The 26945-nt window shown below is 45.1% G+C and overlaps 1 protein-coding gene across 1 annotated transcript in view; it reads right to left on the reverse strand.

Moving 5' to 3' along the window:
* The window catches only part of LOC147700991 (phospholipase A2 inhibitor and Ly6/PLAUR domain-containing protein-like), a 33474-nt gene extending 25607 nt beyond the window's left edge, over nt 1-7867 (reverse strand). Inside the window, exons 1-3 of the mRNA XM_086928560.1 lie at nt 7816-7867; nt 5775-5894; nt 3154-3303 (exon numbers count right to left, since the gene is read on the reverse strand). Of these exons, the coding sequence (XP_086784686.1) occupies nt 3154-3303; nt 5775-5894; nt 7816-7867 (322 nt within the window). The remainder of the gene's footprint in view (nt 1-3153; nt 3304-5774; nt 5895-7815) is intronic.
* Between the last annotated feature and the right edge of the window lie 19078 nt (nt 7868-26945).

Genomic DNA, 26945 nt, shown 5'->3' on the forward strand with positions numbered 1-26945 from the left:
TCACTCCCCGCTTACCTTCGCCTTACCCAGAACCACCTAGCATTCAGAAAGCAACTTAAAACGTGGATATTTGACAAGTAATCCTCCTCCCCTTCCTAAGCGCCTTGAAACCCTCTGGGTATGTAGTGCGCTATATAAATTCTCTGACTTGACTTGACTTGACTCACTTGGATAGAATCTGCGCAAAGAGAATTGTCATTGGGAAGGTTCTGCCCTGAGAGCAGAGGCACCCTCACGACTGCAGGGCCTCCATCACGACTGCAGAGACAGCCTCACGACTGCAGGGCCCCCGACACGAGTGCAGAGACACCTTCACGGCTGCAGGACCTCCACCACGGGTGCAGAGACACCCTCACCACTGCAGGGCCTCCACCAGGCCCTTTGTGAATCAGGCCCACCTTGTTGGTTGTGCAAGAAAAACCAAAGCAACCTTTTCCAGTGGATTTAAAAATTGGCTCAAATAGAGACATGGGATTTTGGATTTACCTTTCATGGAATGGGCGGATAATGCTGCCAATGTTTTCAACTTAAAGTAAAAAAATGCTTATATACTGAATCATTGGATTTTTCAGTCATTGGCTCTCTAGACCATGACCCTCACCAGAGTCCTATTTTATGTAGTTTTTAAGGGGAACATGAAATATGTTAATTTAAAAAGGTGATATAAGCTGTGTATGAATGATAGCACAAAATGAATGAAGGTTCCGACGCCTTCAACAAGACCAGTTTGGGGGTACCATCGGATTTTTCTCCGTTATCATAGAACCTTGAGAATGTAAAACGTCAATATGTTGCTCTTTAGCTGTCTTATTGCTCTCAAGTGGACTTCCTTGTTCAGCTTTTGAAATGAGTGAGGACTGTCCAGGTGTGTACCTTTCAAGCACTCTAATCGCGTGGAGGCGGGATCCATCTCAGCCTCACTTCCCCAAAAGGCACTCATTTTTTTGATATGTAATGCGCCAATCTTGAAATCTGAGGACTGTCCTGAGAATGGAGAATTGAATACCGACAGGATTGGTTAAAAGCAAATTGCAAAGCATTTTTCAAGATTAAGGGGGTTATTATGATCGCTGGCGGTGGCCATCCGCCCGCAATCACAACATGATTTACCCCTGTCGTATTACCATGGTTGGGTGTACCGCAGAGGACGGAAAGTCTGTCCACCGCTTTTCTGCCAGTCGTCAATTGTTACGATTGCCAGCCGGGCAGACCTCGGGCATCATATGATGGTGGTGCCTGGAAGGCACCGCCATCCATATCATGAAGCCGGGTGGTTAAGGTGTTCCATGGTAGTGATGCTGCCATGGAAAGGCTGGTGGGAATTGGTTTGGGGGCCTGTTGCGGGTCCCCGGAGGGATTGGGGGATGGGGGCTGCACTTGGGAGGTACCTATGGTACCCCACCTACATTGCCATGCACAAGGTGGCAGGCACCATGCGGGGATTGCCACGTTGTGCATGGCAATGCACAACATTCCATTTTGGAATTGCGGCGGGTGCTGCTTACAGCAGCACCCACTGCAATGTCATGATAGCGGATTGCACCCTCCAGGGTGGCGGTCGCATCCTAATCAGTGGTGCGGGCCGTCGCACGTCTGGCGGCCGGTCCCAGCACCGCTAAGGTGGCGGGCGGACTAAAGTTCGCCCGCCATCTTAATGGGGTCCTAAGTGTGCAAATATTAAATTATGTGTTTAAGGAAAGTCCTATGGTAGACTCTTGGTCACTTGAGCCACCCTATATCTTGGGTAATTTAAAATAAAGTCATTGTTTAAAGGACAAATCTCTGAGGGAGGAAGAGGCGGATTTACTTTGGAATGAAAATGGTTGATCCTTTATCCGGGCGCTCCACAAGGAGTACTGTACCCAGAACATTAGTGTAGATCCTCTGGGTACTCAGGTTTCACTAGGGTGCAGGAGCAGCCCAAAGAGGAGTGAGGACGGGGCGAACATTGGCACTATGGAAGGACAATGTTCACAGTGTAGGGCAGGTGGCCGTTAGAGGGATTCTGGATTTCAGTTTCATTGTCATCTTCCCATTTGAGATCTTTCCTTTGTCCTTTACCCACAGGAGGCAAGTGAGTGCCTCTATGGGTGGAATTGCTGGAACCGTGGCTCAGCAAGTTCTTCTGGAGAGTGGTGCATTTATCAGTCGTGGGCGGTGCAAAGCACCTGCTGTGCAAATGTCAAGTGCAAAAATGGGCCGCATCTCAGGTATGGGTGGTGCCCAATGATTGGATGGCAAAACACACGTTTTCTGCAGTGTAGTGTCTGCGGGCGGAACATAACATGCAGGAAATGGAATAGAGACAGCCATGCAATCTCAGAGTCCTGCCTTCATGGTTCATGTTAGTGAGACTGCTCAGCATTGCCTGGGGAGCCCAACACTTTGGGAAGATCTAGTTGTTTTAAAAAGATGAGCAGAACATGCACAGTAAAACCCATAGCAGGGATGCCAGCAGAGAGATGCATGCTTGTTGTCTTTTAGAGAGTACCTGGCCCATTAGGTCTTGAATACAAGGGCATAGCTTGGTCAGTAAGATGGGGGGATGGGTTGAGTTCAGATTTCCCAACAATTGATCTTGCACATAATGTTAAAATAATTATATGACAAGCAGAATTCACATGAGGAGCTTCAGGGGCAGTGGAAAGGGAGAGGAATGCTGATTGGTAGGGGTACTAAATGACAGAAAACACATTATTAGTGAATTAACCAACAATGTGTAAGTCTTTCCTAACAGAGAGAGTGTCTGTGTGCATTTTTGTCTGTGTGTGTATAAAGTGTTGGTGAAATCCAACAGCCACCTCACTATACCCTATTGGAAGCACCTGGACCGAACGATGTAAAAAAAAACATTTATTAGGGGGTGCGACACCCTACATATCCACCTCTGAAGATACCTCCCTGCTTCAATGTGGCTACTATTTCTCAAACTCTATTATAGAGAGTGAATTTCGGATCTTCAATATGGCCTACTAGTGAGCCAGCGGCGCTGGGTCAACAAAGCCACAACCCTTGGCCATATATGTTCAGAACATAAATCCCCATCCATCTTTTAGGAAATGAGCTCCTGAACCCCATCAAATTTAAAAAAGAGTGTGCTTGGTGTATTGATGGCCAAAGTAAACACCATGAGACATTATCAGATTCACATACACTTGATTTCATTTGAATTGCAGTTGTCCTTATCACAGAAGTCCTTCTTCATCCGGAGCCGGAAGTCTCCAATGGTCTCGCTGAAGAAATAGCTCTTACAGTTGTGAGGCATTGCGCAGCTCTTGAATGCCATTAAGGTGGTCTGACCCTCTGTAAAAATACAAGGAAACAAATGTGAGTCTGATTAGGTGCCACAAACACCTTCCAAGACGGTAAGAGCCCAGCAGAAGACATCGGCCTAGACAGCAAAATGGCCGCCACAGGAGACCCGGATGTAGTGACTGCTGGTTGGTATCCCCACACGAATTGCTGTAGTTTCTGATTTTGTGGGAGGGGCCTCACCCTCCCCAACATTCAGAGGAATGATGGTGATAAAGGGTTCATAACAAATTTCTAAAAGGGCCTAAGATAAGAGGTAAGGTAAGAGGTAATTCAACGTATATACTTTAGTGCATGTGTCACAATGTAATTGCTGAATCACGTGCTCTTGTTTTGAGAAATGAAAATGATCATTACACAGTAAAACATACATCAAACACAAATGAAGAACAGTCATTCTCAAAGGTAATAGGACTAGGCTAGGGCAGCCTCGGTCCTTGCAGGTAAGAGCGGTGGAGCCAGTTAAGGGGGGATTTCGATGGACGATGCAGAGGGAAAATAATTATTTATTTAATTTTCCCTCTTCAACGTCCCTCAAAAACCCATCCTTAACTGGCCCCACCGCCTCACTGCTCTTACCTGCATGGACCGCGGCTGGCCTTAGGGAACCTGTGAATGTATGTTTCTTTATCTTTTATTGTCCTTGACCATGTACAGCGCTCTGTTATTTATTTGGCTCACTTTATGCTTCGGAAATACCACATACATACATGCATTCATGTATTTCTTTTTTTGGAAACATATGCAATGTGAATGTAAATGATAAACGGTAAAAATGCCACCATCTGAAGATGACTGAATATATTTTTATTAAAAAAGGGAAATATGACCAGTCAGAAAAACCGAAGAGAAAAAAACATTCAATGAAAGTAGACATTCTCCTACCAGCTTTGGCACTGCAGTAGACCTCTTTTAAGGTCAGATGTGCTCCTATGTGCAAGCAGTATGCTGTCAATCACAGTTAATGAGAACCAATCACTGAAGTGGGTAGACCAATTGCCCCATGCTTTATGTTGTGGCGAGAAGAACAACATGCGACTGACACACACACAGACCAATGGATAAAGGAGGGTGACTGCAGATATGCAGGGACTTGCATGAGGGGGTCATTCATAATAATAATAGGCTACGCTCAACAATGAGGGAGGCATTGGCTAAACAAGTCTATTCATTTTGTATTCAGGAAGTTTTCCCTTTTTGAGTGGACATCCCATTTTAAATTAGATCATTTACTCCGACTACGACGTTATCACGTGTTCCTTTACCACATAAGTCATTGCATTCAGTGGTGTCTCACACAGGTAAGATCTGCAGGCCAGAGGCGGAGCGAAGTTGGGGCAGAATGGCAGGTGTTTGAAGACTTGGCGGTGTGGGGAGCTCAAGGTAAGTGGTTTTATTTCTTTATTTATTTAATATCACTTGTCTCTGTCGACTTCCACCACCCCATCCTGCCCCACCCCACCGCACTTACCTCTGCAAGCCACCACTGATTACAACAATGTGCTTCAGGGGGCGCGTTGTTGAACTGGTGTTGGATATTTAAGTCCAACACCTTCCATACTGTTGAGTAGACTGGAGTTGGAATAGTAAATTACACTATTCCAAAGTCCTGCGCCCCGTAAGGCAAGTCGCTGTAATGACTTGCATGGTAAAGGAATGTGTGGTAACATTGCAGCCGGGGTAGAGACTACGATGAAAGGCATGCGTGGTGAATGCATGCAGGGTTCACCATACAACCGTGAAGGAGTAACTAGGAGCCATCCACACCCATTAGCTGGTGCCCGGCAAGAATGTGGCACCTCAAGGGAACCCCATAAGAGAACTTTCTGGACTTGAGGAAGAGCAGAAGAGGAATCGACCTGTGACCTGTGAGGAGCTCTGAAGGACTGGACTTGCTCCACTCTGTACCAAGGACAGAGAGGTGGGTATCAAGAGTCAGCTGGCTGACCTTCTGTGTGGCTTCATGGGCGCACAATGCTGCAAGAGACCTTCCCCTCCAACTAACAGTTACTAACCAAAGGTCTGTCTTTGGGGTTTTGACCCATTCACAGGCATGTGAGGGGTCAGAAATCATGAGGTAAGGATAGACGCTGCATCCATCACTGGTTAGATCAGACAGAAGGCACAATCTAACATGTTTGAGTATGTTGGTACAATATATTTATTCTGCGTGCCCAATTATCGAACACAGCAAGCTTATCATTCAGATATGTTGTTGTCTACATCCACTTGGTGGCAGCTGCTGAAAAGCCCTGCCCCTCATGCATCTGCAGATTGATTCGGATCTCCCTTGGAACCATTGTCACCTTTCGAAAATGAACAGGTTTTCTACACTTTCACTTCGTGCATGAATTGTGTTTTCACCTCAATTGCATGTTGTGCAGTTTCTCTACAAGAAAATACAGCAACTGCACCCCAAGAAGCATCTGACTCCCCCCACCCCCATCCCTGGTTGCACCTACCTTGTTCGACCTCCAGGTAGGTGTTGTCGCAGTGTGTCACGGTGGCATCACAGGTGGTCTTGTCTCCAGAACAAGTTGTGCCTCTCGGATTCATGCACAGTTCGCACTTCAGGGTCTCTCCTGCAAGGCAAGGAGTGGGTTAATGGCTTCATTTGCGGCTGGGGAGTTGCTGCATCAAGACAAATGGAGTCACTGTCCTGGGCCGGGCCTCGCGGGCAGGACTGAGCGATTTGCTGTCAGATTTCCCGTTTGAATGCTTGCCAACGTTGTGTGACCAGAAAAAATAGGATTTGTCAAGGTTTAAATCCACCAATTAATATAATTATGGCATCACTCGAAATAACATCACATGACTTAGGCCCAATTATGACATCACAGCAACTCCCATGGCATTAGATCATAGCAAATGACAGTGTAGCTTGAGTCCCTGATGACGTCATCAGAAAAAAATGATATTATCAGAACAAAATGACGTACATGAAAGACATTTAGGTATTATGGCCAGACTTAAGATCACACCTTCACCAGCAATCACAATAATGCAGTGAAGTGGTGTCAGTCATTATCCCCTGGAACTATGGTAAAACGTGAATTTCAAGGCACTAGGCAGCTAGGAAGTTGTCGGTAACTTTGTTCTTATTCAGTGAGTTGGTTTTCACGTCTTGAAAGGTTGGATCAAGAGCATCCTCTTGAAACCAGATGTGCAATCCCAGCTAGTGTCAGCAGTGTATGTTTCTGGGCCCCATGATCAGAGATTCCACCCATGACAAGGCTACAGCCCAAGGAGAATCCATTCACCTTTTAGGGGAGGTTAGGAGTGTCTGTCTGGATCGATTGGAACTTCTGAGCTTCTCAAGTTACCCAGAGAATCTTCAGTGGTCCTTCTGTGATTGAGTGGTGGGGTTGGGAGAGCCTAGATTGGGGTTTGGTGGGCTCATGGGGTGCAGGAGAGAAGAGTCTTGTCTGTGTGATACCAATGCATAGCAAGAACTGAACAAATACAGGTTATCCTCCTCTCCCATAAACTGCCTCCCTCACTGTACAGCCCTCCGTCAATGCTAAGCTAGGGTAGGCTGTTGAATCCCACCACATACATGCAATGCACCCCAGCAGAACCCCCTGTGTCTGTTGGGGCTGCAGAGCCACAGAGGGAAGTAAAATATATAAGCTGTTAAGGCTGCAGATTTAGTCTGATCCACTGGTAATTACTCTAGGCACATTCCATTCCATTGTTTTAGCTTTTCTTGTCAACTATAGAGATGGATCATCTACATGAAAATCCATCTCTCCATCAACAAAAAGATAGCGGCCACTCAAGCCCACTCTAGCCGCTTAGCCATGACCTCCCTGAATGGGAACACCTGATTCTGCCCAACATGTCTTTCTTTATATCTGTGAACTGTGAACAGTGTATTTTAAGGTGTGCATATGGTTTGTCCCCTTCAATAAAGAAAAATTAAGCACCATCCAGATAAATTAAATCGAATAAATGCAGCCAGAAATATTACCAGTGAATATTACCAGTGGCTCACATTGTTTCAAGTAATTCCATCCATTGCCCCTCTGATGCTTAGGTGCAGCAGAGGGCCATCAACATTGCTTCTTAAAACTATTTTAGGGGTAAATTGTTTAATTGTTTAAACCTTATTAATTCAAAAGGAGCTGAGCGCAAGCAGAGAAGCTGCCAGACTGGATGGAGTGCTTGGACCTTTTCTGCCTACAGTATTGCTTATTCCATGGATATATGAACAGGGAAGTGCAGCTTTTCATTCAGGATGTTCCATTGCTCACATTTGTGTCATGTGATGCTGTCATCCTGGCAGTGACTCCAACATATGATACATCAGATTAAATGTGATGGAGTCCACAAGATCCCGCGACAAGCCGGCACCCTGCACACTGACGAATGATGCTGCCAATGGGAAGACCTTACTGCAGCCCTCACTCTGTTGACTGATCTCACAATGAAAAGGTCAGGAAATCTCTGCTGAAGACATCAGAGATCAGATCAATGCATAAGAGGAAGGCAGAGGCGACTGACCTGTTGCTACAAAAGCCAGGAGGACACTGATGCTGGTGAGGAGTGCCCTCATGGCGATCAGGAGGGTGAGAGTGAAGCAGGAGGTGATTAAGCTTAAGATCTGAAGTTCTTCTCCCTGCAAAGCCTCCTGGCGCAGATTATTTATGTCCTGTTTTATGTGGTGAAAGGCCAATGTACACAATGTAATCGAGAAATGTTTTCCTTGGCACACCGTGCTCTGATCTTCCGCCCCCCTCGCCAGAGGTGGAACTCCACGTTCTTTCATTGTACATCTGACCGGCACATTGTGTGCATGATGCATTATCATCCACACCATGTCCCAGATGAAATGTTACAACTATGTCAGAAGAAAGAAGCAGCAAACTTGGCTTTAGGACAGGGCACTTTTCAACTTGCCCTTTTCTTTATTAGAGGAGACCTTGATTTCCATAATATCTGGTGAGAACCAAGGGTTTGGGTAGATAAAGTAGGATGTGAACTTGAGAAGTAACCTACCAAGAGCGTGAAGTGATGTGAAGTGTGGCTCAACAGTTAGAGGTTGCAGACCCGGAGGCAGAGGTCGGCCCGGGACCAGGGTTCAATTCCCAACGGGCCGGGTGTAGGACCAATGTCAGCGGGCTCGATAAATCTCGCCTCGGTGTCACTCTAACCATGGGGTCCCACGCTGCAACTCTGGACAATAGCTTGCTTAATCTCCACTCCGGCCCCATCACCGCCGGGGATGCCAGGCTGCACCTTGGGGATGCCCAGTAAAGGGACAATCTCACAGGGAAAAGCCAGGACGGATTCCCCAGTGGTACAGCGCTGGGACGCTTCCGGGTAACCACGCGCTCTATAAATCCAGCATTCATTCATTCATTCAAGAGCATGTGCTCAACGTGGCTCTCTGAGCATCATATGCAGACCATGCGTGGTGTCCAAGTCCAGCTCTTCGAAGAAAGAATGGTCAATGCTTAGACCAGATTTCCTGTGGTCAACATCTGTCGTTAAGCCTAATGGTAAAAAGGAAATTATTGTTATGTGGTTCACAATTCAATTTATATTATATAAGGGATAAAGTGTAGCAGTTGTATAGTATAGGGATATTTCTAGTCACAGTGGCATTCCATAATCATACCTTTATTAGATGATGGGACTTTGAGGTGACTTGTAATATCATTATCATGTGCGGCAGGGATTACCTTACCCATACAATACATTTATTTATTTATTCAGTGTTTTGTATAGCGCAAACTTGACCCCATAGGGTATCAGAGCACTTCACAGTTTAGGACGTGGTAACTTTTCCGGTCCAGCGTTCTGTATGACATTTAAAATATTCTAGTCCAATTCAAAGTTGTCACAGCTGCATCTTTCGATAACTGCTTTAGTACCTTCGCAGGCTGTAAGACTAGAGGAACCATGTCCTCAAGGGAAGCAAAACCATGTAAGGACAAATTACATTAACACTTGGTAAAAAGTGCTTCTGAACTTGGACGAGAGTATTTGGGCGAGCCATGTGTGGATGCTCTGTAAGGTTTATGGTAGGAATTTACTCATTAAGAAGATCTTGGTTTCTTTCTTGAATCTTGCATGGTTAGGTAGCCTTCTGATGTCTGGAGGTAGCGAGTTCCATATTCTCTGTGCAGCACCTGAGAAAGCTCTGTTGTAAGTATTTTTGTGCAGAAAATCTGTGGTTTCAGCACTAGGTCTCTGGCGCTCCTTGATTGTCTGTTTCCCCCAGAGATCAGTAACTTCTGAGCTAGATATCTTGGTGACTCGAAGTGTAGAGCTTTGTGTGTTATGCACGGCAGCTTGAGCTGAATTCTGGCTTCATAAGGTAGCCAGTTCAGTGCTTTCAGGTGAGGAGGGGTATGGTCGAATTTTTTTGACCCTGTTATGAACTTTGTTGGTGCATTGAGGCAGGCTTTTAAGGGTGCTGTTGCAAGTTTGGGGAGCCCAGAAAGTACTGTGCATCCTTATTCGATACTCGAGATTACTAATGCTTGAAATGCCATTTTGAGCTCCTCCATTTCCATGAAAGGTTTCCATTTCTTAATGTAGCTCATGTGAAATCCTGCATTTTTAGCCAGCGTGTTAATGTGTGACTGCATATTCAAGCTTTGTGTTATTCCTAGAGTCTTGGTTTAATCTACAATGATCGGAGTGCAATTGAGTGCGGTGATGAAATTGGTACATTATTTTATAGTGGGCGGGCTTTTAGTGAGGGGATTTTGGAGGAATTTGCGTTTAGTTCAAGCTGATTGCTTGTTAGCCAATGCATTGTTTCCCGTAGAGCCTTGTTCATTGTTCTGATCTCCACTAAGGAGGATATCTTAATGTAAATCTGCGTGTCATTGGAGTACATGTGGAAAAGGATGTTGGCATGGTGGAGTATTTCCGTTAGTGATTCCACATATAAGTTGAATAGTGACAAGGAGAGGGTTGATGCTTGTGGAACCCCTATCTGAATGGGGGATTGTTGAACCCGGCCCTTTTGGCAGGTTCACCCTGAGACTTTTTGCTTTTTGCTAGCCTGTTTCTGTGACCTGGTTGAAGTATTCTCAATAAATCCAGGAGAGAATATGATTCATAAAATGAAGTTTAATCCAGGAATAAAAGATCCCATCCACATACAATGCCAGCAGACATCAACTGACAACAAATAGAACATTTCTATGACACGTGCATTGACATGACTAGTGATGTACTTGAGATTCTATTAAAGCTGCAGTGCTAAATATCACACATCCTCCTCCCTCAAAACAAATCAGAATGTAAAAATAAATGAATAAATAAGGTATACTAAATACACAATATTAACAAGATGTACATATCATACAAAATCAGTAAGATAACTAGGCCTTTTAGACACACGTGTCGAAGACCTAATATTACCAGAAACATTTGCTCTACTTTTCTCCAAATCCTTTTCCTTGGAATCAAAAATCAGTCCATCTTGCAATTTCCTTCTAACAATAACAACTCTATTTAGGTTCCAAATACGATGATCTTGAGTTTGCACTGCATTGTTGAAAATTTTAATTACTTTGATAGGCTTCATGAACTTTGTTTCAGAAGAACCCACCATGCCAGGTCGTCTCACCATGACCATATCTCCAACACAAACAACAGTTTTTTTGACATTGTTTTTTAACATCAAAATACGCTTTCCTACGTTCCGCCTTATCCTTCTCATTTTCAAGAATTTCATCATTGTTGCACACACATTCTTTACCCTTGGACACTTCATACTTATTAACCCAGAAAGGTTTAACCTGCGTGTTCGGAATTCTCCCACGAAACAACAAAAATGGTGTCTTACCAGTTGTGGCATGAGGAGTATAACGGTATTCCTCTATTTTTTCCAAAACACATTTCTTCCAGTCAGATGACAAGTTTTTGGCTAAACTAATAGTGTCCTTGATTACTTTATTAAATCTCTCAACCATACCGTTGGCCTCGGGGTGGTAAAGAGAACAGGTCTTGTGTGTAATACCCTTAGAAGATAAATAATGTTCCATTTCTTTGGATACAAATTGAACACCATTATCTGACAAAATGGTTGCCGGAAGACCTTCTCTACAGAATAACTCACTCAAACATTTAATAATTTTACTCGAATCGATTCCTGACAAAAAAAACACCTCTGGCCATCTTGAGTACATGTCTATAACCACTAGAATGAAAACTTGAGAATCTCTATGTTGTATAGGACCCACAAGATCTAGAGCTATGTCCTGCCAAGGACCATTTGGTCTTCTTCTTAAGAACATAGGTTGTGTGTGTGCACTGTAAGACTTGTCACTGACATTACAATGAATACAATCCCTAATTACCCTTTCAACCATTTTATCCATTCCCGGCCACCAATAAGACATGCGAAGCCTCTCCTTACTTTTGGATAAACCTGAATGAGCAACATGGACCAAATCTATCAAGTCCTTTCTGAGACTAGATGGAGGGATCAACCTCGTCCCACGAAACAGTAGATCATTATCAACAGATAATTCACTGTGTACCGTCCAAAAAGGCTTAGTCAGAGCAGAACCAACTTTGCAGCTGACCCAACCAGTTCTCAATAAAGATATAATCTCACATAGAGTAACGTCTTTTGCTAACTCTTCAGACCATTTTTTCTCAGATAGAAATTCATAATCCACAGCACACACCAATTCATCATCTACATCCAAACAATCGTCTTCCAACTCTCCACTAGGAACCAAACGAGAGAGAACATCTGCTATTCCATTGTCAACACCTGGAATGTATTGAATACCAAAACTATACTCCTGTAGGCCAATAACCCACTTTGATATCCTCCCAGATACCAGATCCAAACCTTTCTTGCTAAAAATTTCCACTAAGGGTTTATGATCAGTATAAACATCGAAGACCAAACCCCAAAGAAATTTCTTTAGCTTCCTTATTGCCCAAAACACAGCCAATGCTTCCCTCTCTACAACAGAATAACGAGTCTCAGCATCCCTCAAACTCCTAGACAGAAACATTATGGTTTGCATGCCTTCTGGACCATTCTGCTTCAACACGGCACCCAACCCTTTTTCACTCGCATCAGTGACTAGAATAGACTTGAACTTAGGGTTAAAGCTTTTTAACGCAGGGGCACTGTTTAATCTTTGTTTGATTTTAACAAACTCGTTCTCACATTCCTCAGACCACTCAAATTCCACACCTTTCCTCAACAAACACCTCATGTTTACTGTTAATTCAGCAAAGCCTTTGACAAATTTTGCATAATATTCTATCATGCCTAACAGCTTCATGAGTTCAGATTTATTTTCCGGTGCCACCATTTTGTTTATGGTGTCTACCAATTCGGATTTAGGTTTTACACCATCACGTGAAATATTATGTCCTAAGTAATTAATAGAATCAGACCTAAATCTACATTTACTTGCTTTTACAGTGAGATTGTGTTTGCTGAATCTTTCTAATACCATATTCAATGTTGCATCATGATCAGAAATATTATCTGCAAAGATTAACACATCATCTTGATATATACAAACACCAGTAACATCTTTTAACACTTTTTCCATAACCCGCTGAAACACAGAAGAAGCAGAAACTAAGCCAAATGGCATCCTTTTGAATCTATAGGTGCCAAAAGGCGTAATGAAAGAAGTAAGATCTCTGCAAGACTCCTCCAATTCAATTTGGTGATAGGCAGAGGTAAGATCTATTGTACTAAAGACTTTGGCATTTCCTAATAAAACTAATAACTCTGCAATATTAGGTAAAGGATATCTATCAACAATTACACATTTGTTTAATTGCCTGAGATCAATGCATAAACGCAAATCTCCATTCGGTTTTCGCGCTGCGACAACTGGAGCCATCCATTCACAGCCCTCTATTTCTTCAATTATGCCATTTTCAATGAGTTTCCCAATTTCTACTTTCATATCTTCTTTTACAGCTAAAGGTACACTCCGGACCTTACAGCTTACAGGAACAGAGTCATCTCTAACCCTTATCTTATGTTGATAACCTTTAAGACAACCTAGAGTTTCTTTAAAAACATTGGGAAATTTCTTTTTTAACTCACATGTGAATTTATCTTCTAATGACTTCCCTTCAATTGATTTCTTGTCTTCAATTAGTTTTTCTTCATCATTTGTAACATGTTTGTCATCTAATAACTTCCCTTCAATTGATTTCTTGTCTTCAATCAGTTTTTCTTCTTCATTTGTAACATTGAGAACCCTGTCTCTTAATTGTATGCAAGGAGTGGCATTAGGATCTAAATATACACCCATATCACCTAAATGAAACCAGCTGATTAAACTGTCACCTTTCTTTGAGACATACACTTTACCAGCTACATATCTAGACTTATACTCTATAAGACCCATAAAATAACCATGTAGTTTTATTGGTTTTTTGTCATATCCCAATGGAATGATGTCAGGTTTCATAAGAGAAACCTTACCTTTCAACTTCTTGGTGAAAAATTCATCAGAAACGATGGTAATTTTTGCACCAGAATCAAACAAAACTTTAGTTTTTTCACCCTCAACTAATATTTCATCAATAGGATCAGGTTTTTTACGTGAGACCCCACCATCGCCAATAGCTTGAACCATTTCGATATCACAATCAGATCCTGAAGAAGTTTTTTCAAAAATATCTACCTCCTTTACCTTAGATCTAATTTTAGTTTTGCACAAAGAAGAAACATGACCTTTTAACTTACATTTGGAACATGTTTGTTTTAGAGCAGGACATTTCTTGTCATTTGCTAGATGACCTGGTTTGCCGCATCTGAAACATTTGAGTTCAGAACCAGATTTTTTGAACTCTGGTCTAGTGGCATCTTTAACATATTTATCATTTTTAGTTCTTACCACCTGGACTTTATTTTCTTTTTCAGCATTCTTTTTGATTATAGCCACACATTTAAGAGAATGTTCAATACGCTTGGCAATAGTTAATACCTCATCAAGGGAAGGTTCATCCTTTAGCCATAACTCATCTCGAACTTTTTCTATCCCACAACCAAACATAAATTGATCACGAATACGTTCATCAATTAAAGCTCCAAATTTGCATGAAGAAGCAAGCTTTCTTAAACGAGTTACATAAGATTCAATAGATTCTTCATCATTTTGCATACATTTAGTGAATTGGTACCTTTCAAGAATAGTACTAACTTTAGGCAAAAAGTGTATGTCTAATTTTTTTATGCTTATCTCATATTCATTTAAACCATTTGCATCTGAAGGAGAAAGATCAGGCAAATCATCAAACATATCTTGGCCTTCAGATCCTAAACAGTGAAGTAACAAAGAACATTTTCTCTCAGCACTGAGAGAAGTCCCACAGACTTTAGCATAACGTTCAAAGACTACTTTCCATTTTTTCCATCTAATTGGAGGTTCACCAGGACTAGATAAAAAGAATGGTGCAGCTGTAACATTTTGCATTTTGTCAAATTCTGTAAAGACACTGTAGTAAAGGAACGAGTGGTTAAAATGACGTTAAAAAACAGGTAAAATGATAGTGAATCCTATAACTTGTTTTTACAAACTATTGCCCTTGTTTAAAAATATACAGGAAGTAGAGCAACCAATCAAAATACACAAACCAAGAAAATGTATAACCCAATCAAAATCTTCCTTTTGAAATTCTTCTTGAATAACTGTAGATGGTTGAAGATATGAAGAAGGATAAGGCGGAACGTAGGAAAGCATATTTTGATGTTAAAAAAGAAATTTCCCAATGTTTTTAAAGAAACTCTAGGTTGTCTTAAAGGTTATCAACATAAGATAAGGGTTAGAGATGACTCTGTTTCTGTAAGCTGTAAGGTCCGACTACGCCAGTGAAGTATTCTCAATAAATCCAGGAGAGAATATGATTCATAAAATGAAGTTTAATCCAGGAATAAAAGATCCCATCCACATACAATGCCAGCAGACATCAACTGACAACAAATAGAACATTTCTATGACACGTGCATTGACATGACTAGTGATGTACTTGAGATTCTATTAAAGCTGCAGTGCTAAATATCACACTGGTGTTGGTGATTTTAGGCCTCTGCGCACTTTTCACTGTGGTACTGTGTAAAGTGCTTGAGCTCTTTGTGTATGTGTGGTGAGTGACCTGCCCACCCATAGGAATGAATGGGGAATATGTATGCCCATGGTAGTTCCTGATGTGTGGGGAGTGCAGGGTCGAGTTTTATGTGTATGAACTCGTGAGATTGAATGCTGCGTAATGGTATATGCGGCATGACTGTGTCTAGTGTAGAAGTGCCACTTTTAGAAGTTGGCATATTTGTGTAATTTGTGTCTGGCGTGTGATTGGCCGGTGAGACTGGACCAGGAGTGCCTGGGCCTGCTTGTGGGTTGACTGTCTGGTTTGAGGGTGACAGGGGCTGGCGAGCCCCAGGCGGTTGTCTGAGTCAGCCCGTGGAAGAAAGGCTGCATCTGCTGCCTGGGAAGTGGGAGGAGATGGCACCTGGGAGTGAATGAGGCTGTGCCTGCCTGCCACAATGCTGGCTCCACCTCCCGCTGGGCGGCTGTCACCTCTGCCCCTCACAGTCAAAGGAATTCCCTATAACCAGTTCCAGCTGGTTCTCACACTGCCTGCGCCCTTTAGACAAAGGATTTTACAGTATAAAAAGGGGCTGTGTCCCCTTCCAAAATGTTCTTGTTTTTGGACTTGAATCTGCCAGGGGTGTGCTGCTGCTTGGGCCCAGGGGAATCCCTGGGCCCTGATTCCCCTGGGCCCTGCACAGCCCCAGGGTGCCTGGATGAATTCTTGGGGTCCCCTCTGCCTGTCCTGGAAGGATGGGGGACTTTGCTTTGCCCTGGAATCCTGCTGTTTTCCTGGACTCTGGAGACCTTTTACTGGGTCCCCTTTGCTTCACCTTCCTGAAGGACTGTGTGGAAGACTTTTGGGGCACTAGCGCCTGAGGAGCGCTTTAATTGTACTTTTTGCTAGACTGGCGACCTTTGGTTGCCTATAGGGCTGGGAGCGCTTTATTTTCACCTCCTAGCGCTTGAGAGCGCGTTTTGCTGAAGGGCGAGTGTGTCGTCGTCACGCATTTTGCGTGAGGATTTGCAGGTGCCTACCCTGCTTGGCACCCGATTCATTTTATGATTAATTTACGGGTGCCACCCCGTTTTTATTTAATTATTTGAAGCCGGTGCCCACCCGGCATTGCCCCGTGTTGAAATTCACCGCCGTGGCCTTGGCAGCGCGACCAGAGCCGGTGGACTCGTCAGGAGGGCCGCACTGCAATTGGCTAGCCCCAGTAAGAGTTGCCGCGCAGCCATTGGATGCCCACCGGCAGTAGAGGTCCGGCCCGCCGCCTGATTGTGGGCGGGGCAAGGAGGACGTGTTTTCCGCTTCCCCCTGCCTGGGGGAAACCTATGCGTGTATTTCCGGTCTCCCGTGCCCAAAGGGAGACTGGGGAGGAAGAAGGCGTCGACTGCTGTGGGGCTCCCGTGACCGAGAGGGAGCCCTGAGATGAAGAGGAGCCCCGCCTGCTGCCCCAGAGGAGTGCCCAGTGGAGCGCGGTGCAGCGGATCCCTGCGAGGCTCTCAGGAGTGAGAGAGCCCCGCCCGCTGCCACCGCCGAGAGAAGCGCTGCCGCATCAAATGAAGAGGAGCCCCTGCCCCCGCAACAGCCCGGTGAGTGTTAGAGGGCTGAGGGGGAAGGGTCTGGATGGCCAAGTGGTGCTGCCGTTGACGGGCCAGGATGCTCCTGATAGTTAGGGTGGCCCCGAATGGCAGTGGGCCGCCCCACCGTTCTTCCCGAGCCCTGATGGCTCCAACGAGGGGGCAAATTGTTTTTCGAGCCCCGAGGGGCCTAGGGACACATTTCAGTTTGTAGAGCCCATGAAGCACTAAAGAGGGGCCATATTTGTTTTAAAGAGCCTGAGTGGCTCAAGAGCATGTTCGCTTTAAGGAGCTAGATGGCTCCCTCGCACCATGATGTCTCAAGAGCCTGTGTGGATCCAGCAGTGGGCGCAGTTCGCGCCTAAGGGTCAGTGGGGACCCTGTTGATGTTTTGATTCCCAGCTGCCTAGCAATTAGCGGGCAGCTGCGCCGTTTAGGTCTTGGGAGGTTCTCAGGTGCCCTTTACGTAGTGGGCACCTGCTACGTTTAGGTTTTGCACCAGTGGCGCACCCCTGACTGGCGCTGCTTGGCAGCGCGCCTTGACATTCTGGACACACGGCTCTTCAGTCCCTTTATTAGATGGGGGCTGGTATGTGATTTCTGCGCAATGTGATTTCTATCTTTTTAATAGTAATTGCTAAGGTGTTTTTGCGCTATTGAGTTATGTTCTGGCACCTCTGAATGTGTTTATGCATCATGTGTCTTCCTTAATTTCTCACCTCTGAATGTTTTTATGCATCATGTGTCTTTCTTTCCCTGCGCTGCACCTCTGAATGTTTTAGGCGTCATGTGTCTCCTAGCGCTGCACCTCTGAATGTGTTTGTGACGCATCATGTGCCTTGTTCTTAACACCACTGAATGTGTATGTTTATGCATCATGTGTTTCTCTTTACCACTCCTCTGAATGTATATTTATGCATCATGGGTAAAGTGATCCTTCCTAGACCCCTAAACGCTGTGTGATACTTAGGTGGTTGTCCGTACACCTCTGAATGTTTTTAGGCATCTTATTTTTTCCTTTATTACTCCTCTGAATGTGTTTCATGCATCATAGGTAATGTGTTCTTGTTTATACCCCTAGGTGCCGTGTGATACTTAGGTGGTTGTTCTTTTTAGTACAGGTGGTCCTAGTGAGGTCCTGGTTCCTGTTACCAGTGGTTACTGGTTGTGTGCCATAGTTGCTTATTTGTGCTACTATGATTTTTATTCTTTATTATTCTTTATTCTAAAAGTGCTATTTCTGATTCTGACAGTGGCCCATGTGGCCCTGTCCTGAACATAATCCCTTGTGAATATTGCCCGTGCCAGTTGGCACCATGTATTTTGTGTGATACTATCTGATGTGTTTTTACAATACAAAAGTTATTTATAATAATCTTGTGTGGAGTTCCTTTTGTGGTGTGCCTTGGATGTTGTTGCTGTTGTGTGCTGGCGCAAATGCTTTACACATTGCCTCCGAGTTTAGCCTTACTGCTCGTGCCAGGCTACCAGGGGGTGAGCAGGGGTTATCTTGGCGTGTGACTCCCTTGCCCTGACTTGAATGGTGGTTTCTGCCTGGCTTTGGCGTCAGCCTTAGACTACCAGAAATAGCTAGTTCTAACATTGTTGGTCAGCGGTGTGGATTAGGACTTGTGTTTGCGCAGTGCCACAGCGACCGCTGGCTACATTACAAAACTCTGCATTATTTAGATAGTCACATGTTTGGGATTATTGTTTTTGATTTTTGTTTTTCCTCAAGAGTGTCATTTTCAAATGTGTTCCTGCGCTTTATGTTTAGTGGCAGATGAGAGAAAGTGACAGGGCGGGACGCCAGTAGAGGGGGAGGTTCCCATAGATTAGGAATCCCTTGCTGGGTCCAGTGCCCAATCCTGTTCCTGTCCCTGTGTGGGTAGATGGAAGAGAGGGAGAGTGGAGGAGGAATGACTAGCTCAGGAGGGTGGTTATCGCCTGAGTGTAGTGTGTGTGTCTGGATTCCACAGTATGGTAGGATCCAGTGGTGGCAGCTTAAATGTGTCCAGTGTGCATAAAGTCCCATTCCCAGAGTATGGTTCCTGGTGCTCAGTAAGAGGGGTACAGGTTGAGAGTCAGAGGCAGTGAGGAACTGTCTCACCAGTCTGGAGGGGGAGTGTGTGGATGAGTGGTGTCTTGAACTGGAGGAGTTGGTGTGAGGTTTTTTTAGGGAGCTTGCACGTGAGGTGTACCTCTGGTGGTGTGCAGGAGGTCCTGCTGAGGCACTGGACAAGAAGGTGGATGTCTGGCGGTGTGCTAGATGTCTTGCAGTGGCATTAGGGAGTGATTCTAAAAGGAGTGGCTTGTGTATCTGATGATCCTGTGAAGGGGTAGAGGTTCATGTGTAACCCAGCTAGGTCCCAGTAGTATGGTAGGGGTGTAGGGGCTCACGCCCTGTTTCAGTGGAGGCGGAGTGAGTGTGGGACGGTGTGTCCCACGTTGACCCGAAACCCTATCTCAGGGCCTGGAGGGTTCCCTAAGGGAGCGCCAGGTCAAGGGCCTAGCCTGTACTTACAGGTCATTTGAGGAGGATCTTCCTGTGTCTAGAGGACGGGGAGTGTCTGTAACCAGAACTCCGGCGGTCCTGGTGTTGGGCAGTACCACTCCTAGTGGAGGGTGCAGAAGTCCTGGCTCACTGAGCATTTGACCGTCTGGAGTGCTTGACCATTTGTGGGGCCTCTGGAGGTTGTTCCCCGAGGAGGGGGGAGGCCAGGTTCAGGTTCAGCCTGACCTGGAGGGAAGGGCATCAGTACTCAGTGTCCTGACCAGTTTTGGCTTCTAGGGGAATCCGCTCCAAGGTGGAAGGGTGCAGAACTCTGAAAGGGGGTGCAGAGGGACGGTGTACTTCTGACCCCGGTGCAACCTGAGGGTTTAGATCCTAGGTTGGGAGATTAGGAAGCTTCCAGGTCAAGAGGAATCTCTACCAAAGTGGGTCAGCTGAAGAGACTGAGGGGGCTGCCCTTGCTGCGTGATCTGGGGCTCACCTGCTGTTTGTTGTTTCCACTAAGGTAGAGGAAACGGGACTTTGCTGTGTGCTGTGTCCCCCCACCTTTTGAAGAGGAACTGTGCTGTGTGCTTTGTACCTCAGAAGTGAAATAGTTTCCAGGTGGTAGACCAGTGAGGGAGTGAGGGCCTGATCTGGTAGGAGAAGAGAGTTCTGGTTTGGAGGTAACCAGGTGGGTTCAGAGTGTCGAAAAACCGGAAGGTGTCCCTGCCGTGCGGGTCCGTGTCCGTGTTTTGTCGCCCAAAGCAGGGAAGCCCATCAGTGGAGTGATTGGTCTACCCTGCGTTTTGGCTGGAAGGAGGTTGTGTTGGACCCGGCCCTTTTGAGACTTTTTGTTTTTTCCTAGCCTGTTTCTGTGACCTGGTGTTGGTGATTTTAGGCCTCTGCGCACTTTTTCACTGTGGTACTGTGAAAAGTGCTTGAGCTCTTTGTGTATGTGTGGTGAGTGACCTGCCCTCCCTTAGGAATGAATGGGGAATATGTATGCCCATGGTAGTTCCTGATGTGTGGGGACTGCAGGGTCGAGTTTGATATGTCTGAACTCGGGAGATTGAATGCTGCGTCATGATATATGCGGCATGACTGTGTCTAGTATAGAAGTGCCACTTTTAGAAGTTGGCATATTTGTGTAGTTTGTATCTGGCGTGTGATTGGCTGGTGAGACTGGTACAGGAGTGCCTGGGCCTGCTTGTGGATTGACTGTCTGGTTTGAGGGTGACAGGGGCTGGGGAGCCCCAGGAGATTGTCTGAGTCAGCCCATGGAAGAAAGGCTGCATCTGCTGCCAGATAAGTGGGAGGAGATGACACCTGGGAGTGAATGAGGCTGTGCCTGCCGGCCGCAATGCTGGCTCCACCTCCCGCTGGGCGGCTGTCGCCTCTGCCCCTCACAGTCAAAGGAATTCCCTATAACCAGTTCTAGCTGGTTCTCACACTGCCTGCACCCTTTAGGCAAAGGATTTTACAGTATAAAAAGGGGCTGTGTCCCCTTCCAAAAGGTTCTTGTTTTTGACTTGAATCTGCCAGGGGCGTGCTGCTGCTGGGCCCAGGGGAATCCCTGGAAGAGTTGCCGTGCAGCCATTGGCTGCCCACCAGAAGTAGAGGTCCGGCCCGCCGCCTGGTTGTGGGCGGGGTTGGGAGGACATGTTTCCCACTTCCCCCTGCCTGGGGGAAACCTATGCGTGTATTTCCGGTCTCCTGTGCCCAGAGGGAGACCGGAAAGGAAGAAGGCGTTGGCTGCTGTGGGGCTCCCGTGACCGAGAGGGAGCCCCGGAATGAAGAGGAGCCCCGCCTGCTGCCCCAGAGGAGTGACCCGTGGAGCGCGGTGCAATTGATCCCTGCGAGGCTCTAAGGAGTAACAGAGAGCCCCGCCCACTGCCACCGCCGAGAGAAGCGCTGCCGCATCAAAGGAAGAGGAGCCCCTGCCCCCGCAACAGCCCGTTGAGTGTTAGAGGGCTGAGGGGGGGATGCTCCTGATAATTAGGGCGGCCCCGAATGGCAGTGGGCCGCCCCACCGTTCTTCCCGAGCCCTGATGGCTCCAACGAGGGGGCAAGTTGTTTTTCGAGCCCCGAGGGGCTCAGGGACACATTTCAGTTTGTAGAGCCCATGAAGCTCTAAAGAGGGGCCATATTTGTTTTAAAGAGCCTGAGTGGCTCAAGAGCATGTTCGCTTTAAGGAGCTAGATGGCTCCGTCGCCCCATGATGTCTCAAGAGCCTGTGTGGCTCCAGCAGTGGGCGCAGTTCGCACCTAAGGGTCAGTGAGGACCCTCTTGATGTTTTGATTCCCAGCTGCCCAGCAATTAGTGGGCAGCTGCACCGTTGTAGTGTAGTTCCTATTTTCCCTATAGGCCCTGCGCATTGGAAAACCATAAACAGCAGTGTAGACGTAGGACTGCGGTCTTCTAGGTCTCTACTGACTATGTTAGACTTAATTTAGGTTTGCGCCAGCTAGTTCAGAGGTCACTGGAAACTTTCTTGACTGAATAGGAAGTGATCAGCTTCCCTGGCTCAGACAAGAATGGATTCAGCTTCCGACAACCGCATAAACATGACAACTTTGCTCCCCAGAATAAGAGTCAATCTCTAGAGTCATGTGAAACAATAGACAGCTATTTCACTCATTCAGTTGTGCAGATTTAATTTCACCGGGGTGCAGAGAATAGAGAGACGGGCGTTTTCAATAAAAGATATTATTTATTGAGCAGTCTTCTTTCTCATGCAAGAGAAATGAATTGCCACAATTGCAAGACTTGTTAGAATGAAAAGTGTGTACAGTAAAAGGAGTTTTACGAAATAATACTGTAAAAGCATTGATATGGTTTCTTAGCCATAAGATAGTTAAAATGAATATAATATATACATTCATATATACATTGGTTAATGACCTCAACTGGTGCTTCTAACTACACCTACCCCGGTGTACCTGACCTAAGCCTAATACGTGGGAGGGAGTAAGTAAGTAGCAGTTTAAGTTAAGTTGGTTTTGCCAAAAGTTTAATTCAAGAATTCTCTCTAAGGGTTTAGTCAGCACCGTACCTCTGGAATAGAATGTAGGAGGTCTGGTATCTCCCTCTCAGGACCCGATATCCCAGTCACCCGCAAGTGTAGGCTGGAAGCGCCACAGCTGGATTTTCTCGGCAGGAGAAAGGACAGCGTCTTTCTCAGCGCGTCAAAGAGGAGGGGCAGCGTCCGTGGGCTTCTCGCATCTGCTGGGCTCTCTGCAAGGGGACAGCTGTTCTGCTCCAGTATTCACCACCACTGTGTACTTGCTTAAGGCAATGTTGGTATATTTATACCTGAAAGGTGCCGAGTTTGACGTAAGTTTTTGGACATAAGACGTCAATAAAGATGTCACTAAGAACTGGTTGTTCTTACAGTGCTCGCACGAGTTCTATTACTAATCAAAACAAAGCAAGCGGGACTTTCCCAGGTTGCTGGGGGTTTGGTATGTCTTAAGAACTCAGTGTGCTATCTAGGAATCTAAGGAAGTGGCTTCTGCTGTGTCATGGACTGCAGAGGCCACTCCACGATTTTATGTCCATCAATTACTAAAAACTTTAAGCAATAAGATACGGATGTATGACGTTATAACGCATACCATTACAACTACCTACCATTACAACGCGACCATTACAACGCATACCATTACAACGCATAGCGCTTAGAGGTGCTGGATAGTGGTAAGTATAATTTACTATTCCAACTCCAGTCCCCGTGGACTCTAGGGAAGGTGTTGGATAGTAAATTAAACTTATTCCCTATCCTAGAGCGCCCCCCAGCGCAATGCGTTGTAATGGTATGCGTTGTAAAAGTTGTGTTGTAATGGTAGGTAGTTGTAAAAGTTGCATTGTAACAGGTGTATACCATAAGATACATGTGTATTCCTACCCACCCAAAAATACATTTTGCATTTGAAATGGTGTATTCGAAATACATGAAAATGTTAATAGGTACTGTACGTTTTATGCAGAGTAATCATTCAAAAACATTTTTGCATATATATTCAGATTTGCGAAAGATTACACATGAAATGTCTCTCAATACAGAAAAGAAGGGCGAGACTATTTCATCACATATAAATACAGTTGCTGTAAAATGTGGTAGAGGCTGAGGTAATATTTTGTCTCAAGATCTACTAAAAATAGAAGCTCTGTTCTTTATGAATGGTTCTACTTTAAGCAAAGTACGTGTGCCAGAAAAAGGTAAATATTTTCGAATTTTTGGAAAAAACAATTTCATGATGAGCGGGGCAAAAATAGTTCCAAACGCTTTTCAGTAGCTTTTGTTTATCAAAGCCGAAGGCTGTATTCAGAATTCATGGGAACGCTGTGTGCTGGTTTGTTTTCCAAAAAGTTATTGTTTCTGTTCAGGGGAGAACATCATTTCAGACAGGCTCGCAAAGAATTAGTCTACATATTCAGGTGACAGTTCGACCAAGTTTGATAATAATGCTGTAACTTGGCAGTTGTGAGAATGATTGCTATCATCGATTTCAGGATCAGCAATGCTCACAGAGGGTCGTACCTGGGTGATGTTGCTTTCATGTCTTGCTTCACTGCCACCACCTAGTGGTAGCGCAGGAGTCTCAACGAATGCCGTCGTCAGGATTGGTAACCGCTGGGGACAACCCGATGCATGAGCCCTTACGGGACTTAGCAAAGTATCGATATCCATTGGTACTGCTGATTGTAGTGCAAGACAGGTGTCCAACACGCATTCCTCTCCGCATAGCATACATCGAAGCACAAATAAGATGCAGGTCTGCCATATAGGTCTGAATGAAAGAAACCAGGTCATATTCAGATCTCTTAGCCGGGCTAGTCCAAGGACTTTAGTTATGCGGTCCCGGTAGCGTATTGCTAGGATCGTTTCTTCTATCCTTGCCGGAGTCATGTCTGCGTTTTAGCTTGCCATATCGGAGCAGGAGGGTCAAAAATAAAATACCTGCTACTTTATTTTATTTTAGCTGTTCTATAACGCGCTCTGTTACTACCAGCGGGTGGCCAAAGGAAAACAGAAGAAATTTAAAATAGTCTAATAAGCAAATCTAAAAAGATGAGATGTCAGTGCCTTCTTAAAAGGTATAAAATTCTGAATTGATCTTACAAACAAAGGCAGAGTGTTCCAGGCCGAAGCCGCAAGGACAGCACTCGCCGAAAGCGGGGTACGCTCAGCAAATTACGATCAGCTGAGCGTAGAGATTGTGTGGGGGTGTAGCGGCTAAATCTTTTCTTCAGATACGAAGGCCCAAGGTCATTGACTGCTTTAAATGCTAGTGCCAGGATTTTAAAAGTAATCCTTTGTGTTGCTGGTAGCCAATGAAGGTCTTTCAGATGGATTCGTACACTCTCTCTACTGGGCACATTGCAGAGAAGTCTCGCCGTCGCATTTTGGATGATCTGTAATTTGGCAACTAGAAAGGCTGGGGTTCCACAAAGAAGAGAGTTGGCATAGTCGAGCCGTGATAGTATTAAAGCCCTTGCGACCGATTCTCTTGCCGAAGAAGGGAGATATGAAAAGAACTTTCTCATAGCCTTGAGAGATCCGAAGCACACCCCTGTAAGTTTCTTTATGTGTGCCTCAAACCTCAGATCCTCCCCAAACCATACTCCCAAATTCTTTGCAGGGATGGTGACTGAGCTTGGCTGGGGAAAATCCGGAGGCCACAAGAGTTCTCTAAAATTAGGCCTAAATTGGCCATACGACAACATTTCTGTCTTGTCTTTGTTGCATTTCAGCTGTGCCGCTGCTAACCAGTTGAAAACCGAAAATACCTCAGTGCCTAGTGCTGTGTCAGGCCATGTAAATAAAAGTTGCATATCATCAGCGTACGCTATCATTTTGGCCCCCATTTGTTCAGCCATCACTATAAGCGGGGTAAGATAGACATTAAAAAGCAGGGGGCTCAATGTAGACCCTGGGGTACCCCGGTAGTAAGAGGCTTGGCTGAGGAAGAAAAAGGTGGAATCCAAACCTGCTGGGACCTATCGGACAAAAAAGATTTCACCCATTCCTGTGCTGAGCCCACCACACAATCTCAGCCAATCGAGTCAGAAGGAGAGAGTGCGGGACAGTGTCAAACGCTGCAGAGAGGTCCAATAAAATTAGAACCGCTCTGCCGCCACTGTCCAAACACTCCCTAATAGCCTCTGTGATCTCCACCAGAGCTGACTCTGTGCTATGAGCTGCATGAAAGCCGGACTGAGCAGGGTGGAGAGCCTCAGAAAATTCAACAAAGGCATTCAACTGACGAAAAGCAAGTTTCTCTCCAATTTTCGCTCCAATTTACGAGTCCCCAAAGTAGTGGTAGGCCGCCAAAGACCGAATGGACAAAATTGGGAGAGATGCCCAGGACTGCTTCGAAGGGTGTTAACAGTCCCAAAAAAATTGTCTTAAATACATTCAAGATACCACTGGCATTCGACCTATTTAGGATTTGGATGAGCATTTCTGTGAAATGCACGGGGCAATTTGTTGATAAAAGTGTATGTATCTCTGCAGGTGTCCTTGCAACTTGGAGATCATACGTCTCTTTTGATGACGTGATTGGCACTGTTGACTGTAAAAGCACAGACTTCATTCTGCTTAAAGTTTCAATTCGTATAGAAGAGATATTCAACGGAGGCCAAATCGGAGCCACTGAGTCTCCAGGGCCATTTGGATACAATGCCTGCATACAGCAAGTGACCATGGAACTCACGCTTAAGAGATATGCTTTCCCTGGCACCAAGCCACAACAGCTGTGATCCGTTATTAGAACGTAACTCCTGTTAGAAAGTTGTCTAAAGAATGGCTCTATCTGTGTTGTATGTGTGCTGTGCTGGTGGCATGAAAGGTTATTTGAAGTCCCTTCACAGGCCCCATGTAAATTAATACCTTGGCACAAAAGTATACCGCTTAGTGATTGTTTACACTCTTTACCACTAAGAAATACATTTGTGCTATTGTCACTATAACATGTGTGTGTATAAGGTAATTTCCATGATGACTTAATGTATCCTTTACCCAACTTTTCATACTGGCCTGCTGGTATATACTTTAGGCAATTTTTAAATTGGAAAGTTGTTATCGGAATTGTGATTATTCTGTGTATTATCCATTCAATGACAGGTCTTTCTGACATTGTCAATGGTAATCTCTCAAGTTTTTCAATGCTCAGGATTGTATAGTCTGCTCCTTTCTGTGCCAAACTGATTTGTTTATCAGTAAGGTTAAAGATAGAAAACAATGACGTTGTGTTGATTAAACACCATGGCACATAGCCTGAACGGAGGGTTTGCAACGTCCAGCCTAGCTGTACAGTAGAACGTAATTGGGACTGGCCATGTTGTAACATTAGCAAGTCCTGGTCTATTATATCGATAGCAGATGATACAATACTGTCCAGTGAATATATTCTGGAGGACAGAGTCATTAACCCATTGTCCACAACAGAAAGTGATTTTTCCAAATTATACAATCAATTTCTCGTATTTTCTCTGCAGTCTCA

The sequence above is a fragment of the Lissotriton vulgaris genome, chromosome 7 (assembly GCF_964263255.1).
Source record: "Lissotriton vulgaris chromosome 7, aLisVul1.2, whole genome shotgun sequence".
Classification (NCBI taxonomy): Eukaryota; Metazoa; Chordata; class Amphibia; order Caudata; family Salamandridae; genus Lissotriton; species Lissotriton vulgaris.